Source organism: Phacochoerus africanus, chromosome 1, assembly GCF_016906955.1.
Source record: "Phacochoerus africanus isolate WHEZ1 chromosome 1, ROS_Pafr_v1, whole genome shotgun sequence".
NCBI lineage: Eukaryota > Metazoa > Chordata > Mammalia > Artiodactyla > Suidae > Phacochoerus > Phacochoerus africanus.
In genome coordinates this window covers 220289752-220299007 of record NC_062544.1, presented here as the reverse complement: position 1 = coordinate 220299007, position 9256 = coordinate 220289752, and the positions used below count along the sequence as shown (strand labels likewise).

General features: G+C 40.7%; 1 protein-coding gene across 1 annotated transcript; it reads left to right on the top strand.

Moving 5' to 3' along the window:
• The first annotated feature begins 7 nt into the window (after positions 1-7).
• On the top strand, positions 8-6361 carry NDUFB4 (NADH:ubiquinone oxidoreductase subunit B4). The gene is made up of 3 exons (XM_047791342.1): positions 8-246; positions 4919-5065; positions 6243-6361. Exons 1-3 carry the CDS (start codon positions 67-69, stop codon positions 6303-6305), a joined length of 390 nt encoding a protein of 129 aa, XP_047647298.1. The 5' UTR covers positions 8-66; the 3' UTR covers positions 6306-6361.
• Positions 6362-9256: the final 2895 nt, after the last annotated feature.

The window sequence follows — 9256 nt, the reverse complement described above, 5'->3', positions numbered from 1 at the left end:
AAAGGTCAGCACGTAGGGGGCGGGCCTCGGGGCCGCGCAGGCGCAGTTGTGCGCCGGGTTGCCAAGATGTCGTTCCCAAAGTACAAGCCTTCCCGCCTGGCAACCCTGCCAGCTACTCTCGACCCAGCTGAATACGACATATCTCCGGAAACCCGGAAGGCACAAGCCGAGCGGTTGGCCATAAGATCCCGGCTTAAGCGGGAGTACCTGCTTCAGTACAACGACCCTAACCGCCTAGGGGTCATCGTGAGTGAGGGGCCAGCCGGGTGGGAATCGAGGGCCAGAGTCCGGATGGTCCGTCAGACCCGGCAGCCTAGACGGGCCAAGGGGGACCACGCCACGGGGCGGTCACCGTTCCCAAAGAGTGTTTTAAAACATAGGTCCTCTTCCAGGCCCAGAGAGCAGGACCTTGGCATTAGCCTTTTAACCTTGGGTGGATAGCTTAGCGGTTAGGAGGACGGGTTCTGGGTTCACAAGTGGCTGGGTTTGAGTCCCAGCTTGATCACTTCTCGCCTGGGTGATCTTGGAAAAGCTTTTGAACCCTGCTGCTTGGCCTTGGTTTTCCTTTCTGAAAAATGGGGATAATATAGCACTTCCTGTTTTACGAGGCTCTTATAAGGATTAAATGAGATGAGGCACGTGACCCACCAGCACAGTTCCTGGCTTGTGATGAGTGTTCAGAAAATATGGGGGGGGGTGTTTTAAAGCTGTTTTCCACTTTACAGTTCACAGTTCATATAAATACTGTTCTGATGGGAATATAGTGATTTTTCAGTTTACATCTTCTAATAATCCAGATACCCTACAGCTTGCTAAAGCTTTGGGCTTTGGAGTCAGACACGAAGGCACTACCTATTGGCAAATTATATGACCTTGTGCAAAATCCCTAACCCTTCTGAACCTTAGTTTTATAATTTTCATGTACGGAAACGATAGTACATTCTTTATAGAAACCTTTTGAGGTTAAATGAGATAGTCTGTATAATGCTCCCAGCACTTATAACATGCCTGGTAGACTGATAGCTATTATCAAGAAGGTAATTTTCTGTACAAGAGCTGTTTAAATATGTAAATATGATTTTTTAGAAAAAAGTTTTTTTCCCAACAGTTGCATTGGTATTTTGTAGGAATTTTAGGAAGTTGTGAGGATTGAAGGAAATTTACAGGTGTGCCAGGAATTACTGAAACTCTTTCTGAAATTCAAATATCACGGGTATTTGAAGATTTAAACTTTATTACTATCCCCATTTTACAGATGAGAAAGATGACATGGGAAGGGCAAGTTGTCACAGGGTGATACTCTGTTAGCAAGTGGTAGAAAAGAATTAGAACCACAGTCTATAACCCAGAGCATCTTCTCAACCACTTGGCTGTATTGTCTCCAGCCAGAACCTTGTTTACTTGGGAGAAGGTGCTGAGAAAGATGTTCATTATATACATACTCAGTGATTGCGTTTGATGTGCCAGATAATGAGACCTTGAGTCAGGCATAGCTGAGATTTAAACTCCAGATTTTCTCTTTTCCAGTTCTGTGACGCAGGGCAGTTTTCAGCTTAGCAGTGTAAAAGCTCAGTTTTATACCTGCCTCATTGGTTGTTCTGTTAAGTAAATGAGTGCCTGACATTTAATCATATATTGAACAGTATATTGAAATTCCTTGCCTAATCTTTAAGAATGATTGATTCAGTGAATAAATAATTGCTTGGTGTCTATTATATGCCAGGCCCTGTTTTAGATGCTGCGTAACAGTGGAGAACAAAAACAGCCAGACTCCTGTTTTCATAAAGCTTTCTTTCCAGTGGGAAGCAAGTAATAGGTTTAAAAAATTGCTTCATTTAGCATGTTAGTTAGTGGTAAGTAATAAGAAAAATTAAGCAAGGAAGGGGATTTAGGAGTGTGTATATGTGGTAGGGATGGAGGGCAGCTTGCAGTTTTAGAAAGGCCTCACTTGAGAGGTGACATTGAAGATCTGAGAAAAGTGAGATGAAGGAGCTAGCCAGTCAATTCTCTGGGAAAGTAGCATTTTAGGCAGAGGGGACAGCAAGTACAAGGGTCCTTAGACAAGAGTGTGCCTGGTTAATCCCTAAAATACTGAAGAGACCATTGTGGCTAACAGAGAGAAAGGTGAGGGCAGAGTAGGAAGAGATGAGATGGGAAAGGTACCTGGGACTAGATCACATCAGGCCTCACATGTCATTATAACAACTTTTCTGAGTCAGTTGTCCCATAATCAAGACTTGCATTTAACAACATCTCTCTAGCTGGTCAGTTGAAAAGAGACATGAGAGAACAAAAACAAGAGCTGGGAGACTAGTTAGGAACCTTTTGCAGTAATCTAATTTCTTAGTTGTTGGCAACTACAGGGAGGGTGGCAGTGGAGTTGGTAAGAAGTGTTCAGTTCTGGTTATATCTTGAAAGTTGAGCCAACCAGGTTAGCTGGCAGATTGGATAATGTGTAAGAGAAAGAGAGGAGTCAAGGATGACTCCAAGGTTTTTGGCCTAAGTGAAGAATGCAGTTGCCTCTTACCAAGATAGGGAAGAGTGTGAAAGGATCAGGGATGGAAGTGGAATGGCAATATTGGGAAGTAAATTTGGGGTACATCACATTTGCTGATCAGACATTATGTCAGCATTGAGCAGGGGGTGCAATATTACATCTGGAGTTCAGGGTAGATGTCTAGGGCTGGAGGCATAATTTTGGGAGTCATTAGCCTGTAGGTTGATATTTAAAGCCATGTGACTAGAGGAGATCATACAGGGAGTGAATGTAGATAGGAAAGATCTACACGGTCTCTTCAATATTAAAAGATTGGGGAGATAAGGAGGAAGAGCGCAAAGACCAAGAGGGACTGGCCAGAGTTAGGAGGAAAGCCAAACCAGTATGTGCCCTGGAAGCTGAGTGAAGAAATGATTGCAAGATTTCAGTACGTCAGATGCTGAAATAGTCCTTTGGACGTGGAGTGGTGTCAAAGACTGTCTCCCACAGCATATAACTTGAAACATCTCTCAACCACAGTACTTTGTTCAATGAATGAAGATCATGGGGCTGTTGGTGTTTTTATGAAATGAAATGTGTTTCTGGAAGACGGATCTGGCAAATATTAAAGGGTAGAGAGGTGACTGGTAGATTGAGAATTCCATCATAAGAGAGTCATTGAAATATATTAGAGCAGAAAGGGCTAGATACAAGAATAGATAGATGTATTTATCCTTTCAGGTATAGAGTTCAAATGTCCCCTTGAACTTGTATCTGTGTCTTCACCTTCTTTACTGTCTGTGCAAATAATTTGGTTTAAAATTTTATTGTGGAAGATCCAGTTTAATTATTTTTGTCCTACTAATCATGACTTCTTAGTGTTGGTTAAGACCTTGAATATTCTCCTCACAGCTGACTATTAAAGTTTTATTTATTTATTTATTTATTTATTTATTTTTTAGGGCTACACCCATGGCCTAAGGAGGTTCCCAGGCTAGAAGTTGAATTGGAGCTGCAGCCACCAGCCTATGCCATAGCAATGCCAGATCTGAGCCAAGTCGGAGACCTATGCTATAGCTCATGGCAACGCCCGATCCTTAACCTACTGAGCAAGGCCAGAGATCGAACCTGTGTCCTCATGGATACTAGTCTGCTGAGCCATGGTGGGAATTCCAGGATTAAAGTTTTAAAGCTGACCTCATTTGCTTATTTTATCTGTTAATTGGAGCAAATAATTTTATAAAATCATTAGAGGACACAGCTAATTAAATATAATTATGTATTTGGGATAGATTTGCTGTTTTTTTTGTTTGTTTGTTTTTTTTTTTGTCTTTTCTAGGGCTGCACCCGTGGCATATGGAGGTTGAATCGAAGCTGTAGCTGCTGGCCTATGCCAGAGCCACAGCAGTGCGGGATCCAAGCCGCATCTGCAACCTACGCCACAGCTCACGGCCATGCCGGATCCTTGACCCACTCAGCAAGGCCAGGGATTGAACCCGTAACCTCATGGTTCCTAGTCAGATTCGTTAACCACTGAGCCACGACGGGAACTCCTAGATTTGCTATTCTTATGTAGTTATTCTAGTATAAATATATTAAAATTGACAGCTTTTTCTTTTTTTCTTTTTAAGATTTTTTCTATTATAGTTGACTTATAGTGTTCTGTCAATTTCTGCTGCACAGCAAAATGACCCAATCATGTGTGTGTGTGTGTGTGTGTGTATGTATGTATATGTGTTCTTATTCTCACATTATCCTCCATCATGTTCAATCACAAGTGACTAGATAAGAGTTCCCTGTGCTGTATAGGACACTTTTTTTCCTCAACCAAGACCATCTGATTATTTTTAACAACCTTGCCCTTTCAAAAAACGATTTTATTAGTGTGAAATGTAATAATTTTAGTCTTAAAATAACAGCCAAATCAGCTTAAACATAAAAGTTGAGAGCCTACCTCAGTCTTCTCCTTCCTGCAGTTTATTTGTAGCCTGGAAAGACCATTGTGGGGGAGGCATTAGAAACGGTCCTAGAAACAAAGCACACAGCATGATAGAGTACATGAAATATTTGCCTTCATTGGAAATAACTAGTTCTGTTGGTCATACTTTAAGAAAGACAGTGAAACCAAAAACAGTCCAGAAAAGAATGGGAAAAAAAAATGATTTAAAAAAAAAAAAGTGTCTTCTTTGACAGCTTAAAATGATTAGGATTCTTAAATCTTAAATAGAAAGCTGAAGGATGATTTAAGTATCTTTAAAATCTGAACAGGATCATCAGAGGATTATCAACAAATACTGGAAATAAAAGATCTTCTCTGAAGCTATTTAGGAATATTCAGTGTAGAAGAGAACAAAGGGCATCTCTTGTTGCCCCTCCACAAAAGTCCTGATGAGATTATTTCTCAGAACTTAATTTCCTATATCTTGTTTTCACTCATTTTAGGAAGATCCTGCCTTGATTCGTTGGACCTATGCAAGATCAGCAAATATCTATCCCAATTTCAGACCCACTCCCAAGACCTCACTCTTAGGAGCACTCTTTGGAATTGGGCCCCTCTTCTTCTGGTATTATGTTTTCAAAACTGACAGAGTAAGTATTAGGACCTCGTTTTGGTGTCTGTGTAATAGGTTCCCTCTGTGCTGGCTGTGCTCTTACTCGATGATTCCACCAATGCTCCTCCCATCTTGACTCTCTCCTCTTCCTTAAGTTGCCCTCTTTTATCTTTATTCCTTTCTAGCAGAATTAAAATAGAAAATTTCAGTTATAAGTTTTATAGCTTTATTATTTCAAGTCATACAGAAATATACTTCCTTGAAGACCACGATGGTCTTTGGGTCTTTCAAATTTAATGGTGCTCTAAAAATTTAAAGTATAAGGTGGTCAATTTATATATTTAAGAATTGAACTTAGCTCATGAAAGAGTTTTCCTGGTGTGTTTTAGATGATCTAAGGAAGTTATACTGTGTATACTAAACAAGAGAATATAGAGGTAACTTTAAAAGTTAATTTCTTTTTTCTCACTAGATATGCAAAAGTTAAACTTTTCTATTCTGATTTAACTTTAGATGTTATTTTTGCAAATTTTTATATTTAGTTTCATTTTATTTGTTTTAAAAAGAGATGTTTATTGGGTTAAGTATTAGCAGAATACATACATTACTTAGTATGTTTCCTGTTTGCATGAGTTCTAGTTATATTGGTCAAATTTTGTGAATTAATGTTAAAACATATTAATACCCCAACAACAGAGAAAGAAAAGCTGCTTGTGGGGATCACTACTATCAGGGGCCTGGGTTTATGATTGTACAGAAAAAGCCAAGCTTATTTTTGACACTAGACTGGTACTAGGTACTAGAACCAACCCCAGCCCTTATGTTGCCATCTACACTGGAGCCCATCCATGTAGCTCTGCCTCAAACTGGCCAATCTGCTCTCCTGTTAGAGTGTATGTATTTTGATTATCTGATAATTATTACTTAATAGAAAGGTAGGCCACACTTACCCAGGAGGTGCTTGCATTTTTCTTTCAGTGTATGCTTTTTAGTGGAGTAATAGAATTCTATTTACCAAAATACAAATATTTTTCCATAGCAGTGTTTTCTTACTTCCCTTTATTTCTTCAGATTATTACTTCTTTACTCTGTAGGCTTTTGACAGTGGGGGATTAGAATTAGGTTTGGATGTTTCATTTCCGTTTTTCAGAGTTAAACCATGGGTTGTGCCAAAATGCATTGTTTTTACTGTACTTTTTTTTCTGCCTATACAGGATAAGAAAGAAAAACTTATCCAGGAAGGAAAATTGGATCAAACATTTAACATCTCATATTAAGTCTGGCAATGATGACTGTATGTACTATTGTTTAAATAAATCCATTAACCATTGAATAGTTTCCCTTTCTTAATATTTGCTTCAACAAACATTTGCTGGACATTATATTATCCCTACTTTGTAAGAGTTCACAATTTAATGAAGAAATAGATTCATGTTCATTCGTTCATCCATTCAACAAATAAGTGTCTGCTATGAGCCAGGCATTGTGCTATGTGCTGAGAATAGTCAACAGGGTAAACTTACGCCCTGCGCTTAAGGAGTACACACTCTGACAACTGTTTATTCAACAGTTATTAATTATTTGAGTGCTTATTATGTATCTGGTACTATTCAAGACCTAAACTCGTCTGACTCCTGCTCTAGTGGTAAATGCAGCAGAACAGTTACAACAAAGTGGTTTTAAAAACAAGGTATTGATTCAAAGATAGTGATATAGGAATGCTGGTGAAGAAGCAGTTTTTGTCTAGGGAGATGGCATTAATCTAGGCTCTGAAGATCACAGGGGCTGAAAGTAAGATAGGAGCACAAAAGGTTAAGGTGTCTAGGGTATAGTTAGATTGGGGGCCACTGTTGGTCGAGAAGACAGGGAGAGTTCAGGCCATGCAGAGAAACAGTGAAATGGAATAGAGCATGGGCTTTGGAGGTCAAATGTGGACTAGAATCCTAGCTTGAGTATACCAGGCCTCTGTTTCCTCATCTATGGATTGGAGATAATAATGTCTACTACCTCATAAGGTCACAAAGATGAAAATGAAATAACAGAGTATTTCTCAATAAAAGCTACCCCATACTTTGTAGTTCAGTCTTGAAACTGTAGGGTGACAATTCCATGGCTTAATGAGTATATTGGTTTTAACTTTCAGAGCATACTCACAGCTATTTTCTCATTTGAACCTGGAATACCCTAAGGTGTAAAACCTGAGAGAAAAGGTTGTATGTATAGTTTCTTAGGAAGTGATCTGAAAGAACAAGTGAGAGACCACTAAGAGTGAAATAGGGATAGAGGGAAAACCCATCATCTGTGTGCTCTTGTCCCCACTGTCTCTGAGGGTAATGGGTTTAATTCCTACAGGGGCTTTCTTAAGAGCCCTGTGGAATGGACACAGAATTTTCCCTCCAGACATGGCGAAAGTGAGTATTTACCTACTGGCTCCTTTCCCTGTTAACTCCCTTGTACCCCAGGTACAGGCATGCCTCAGACTGGCCAGGTGGGTTCTTACAGGAGTCTCATGGAGGAATAAGGAAGCTGAGGGCAGAAGCAGATGATGTGTTGTGCCGTGCAGCTGGGATGAAGTATTGTCAGGAGACCCCTGCAGGTATTTGAGAGCTGCAGCAGCAATTGGAGTAAAGATGGTCCAAGAGGATGTGAGGCAGGCACAGGAAGCATATGGTTTCCTCATCCAACATGCCCTGTTTGGATCTGCACACACATCGAAAATCTAATCTGATGTCATTCAGGTGGTAGGTATAGTCTCACAACAGAAGGGCTAGTGGAACAAGCTATAGTCCACACAGGTGCAGCTGGTTTTGATAGGGATTGAGTAGGATAGTAACACAGGTAGTTGCAGAAGTCCCAGTAGGGAACCACAGACAAAGAGGGAAACCTAGGGAGACTACTCTAAGTTAGTAATCACTCAAGAATGCCATCAGAGCAAAGCAGCCTTGTTTAACTATAAAACCATAAATGAAAGCATGAGATATGCCTCTGGTCATTAGGTGAAAGATAAAATGAGGCCTGAATTCAAGTTCAGCAAGATAAGGCTCTTTAGGACCAAGAAGAGGAATTTAAGGGAAAGATGACATTCCAAAGTAGGAGGTCCTCAAACAGAAACCTGAGAGGATTTAATAACATCTTTTAGCATATGTTACCACACTTCTGCTGATTTGAATAAGTACCATGACAGTACTAGTTTGACCTCAAATACTCTTACTCAAAGGAAGGAGGAGATAATGATGTAAGCCTGATATCTGCTCGAACAACAAGGAACACCAGTCTTTTCCCACTCCCCACTTTACTTGGATTATAAAAAAGTAACCCACTTAATCCGCCCTCCAGAGCCTTCTTTCCTGCCGGCTTGTATCTCTCACAAGTGTCATATCTTTTTTTTTTTTGTCTTTTGTCCTTTTAGGACCACACCCGCAGCATATGGAGTTCCCAGGCTAGGGGTCTAAGCACAGATCCAAGCAGTGTCTGCGACCTGTACCACAGCTCACGGCAACACCAGATCCTTAACCCACTGAGCGAGGCCAGGGATAGAACCGCAACATCATGGTTCCTAGTCGGATTTGTTTCTGCTGCGCCACGATGGGAACTCCACAAGTGTCCTATCTTAAATCTATTTCTTGCCTATCACTTTGTCTCTTGCTTAATTCCTTCTGTGCTAAGATGCAAAGAACCTGAGCCTCAATAAGTCCAGACACCAGGTGAGCAATTGTAATTTAAAAAACCGTGGGTTTGGAAGTTCCCGTTGTGTGGGTTAAGAACCGGACTGGTATCCTTGAGATGCAGGTTCCATCCCTGACCTTGCTCAGTGGGTTAAGAATCTGGTGTTGTCATGAGCTGAGGCGTAGGTTGCAGATGCACCTTAAATCTGGCGTTGCTGTGGCTGTGGCATAGGCCAGCAGCTGCAGCTCTGATTTGACTCCTAGCCTGGGAACTTACATGTGCCACAGGTGCAGCCCTAAAAAGAAAAATCAACAACCAAAAACGTGGGTTCAAGTCCCAGCTCATGGGTTCAAATCAGGTTTTTTTGGTTTCATTCTGAGGCCCTGATAATCATGCTTTACCCCAATCATGCTCTTAGATTTCCTTTCCCTTGGCCATCACTTGAACAGATTTAGGTTGCTTGCCTGAGTCACCAAGACCTTTATTTCCAAAGGCCAGAACCTTAGTTACTCCAGCATCATCAGGATGCTGTAAAATGCCTGTTTATAGTTAACACTGGACA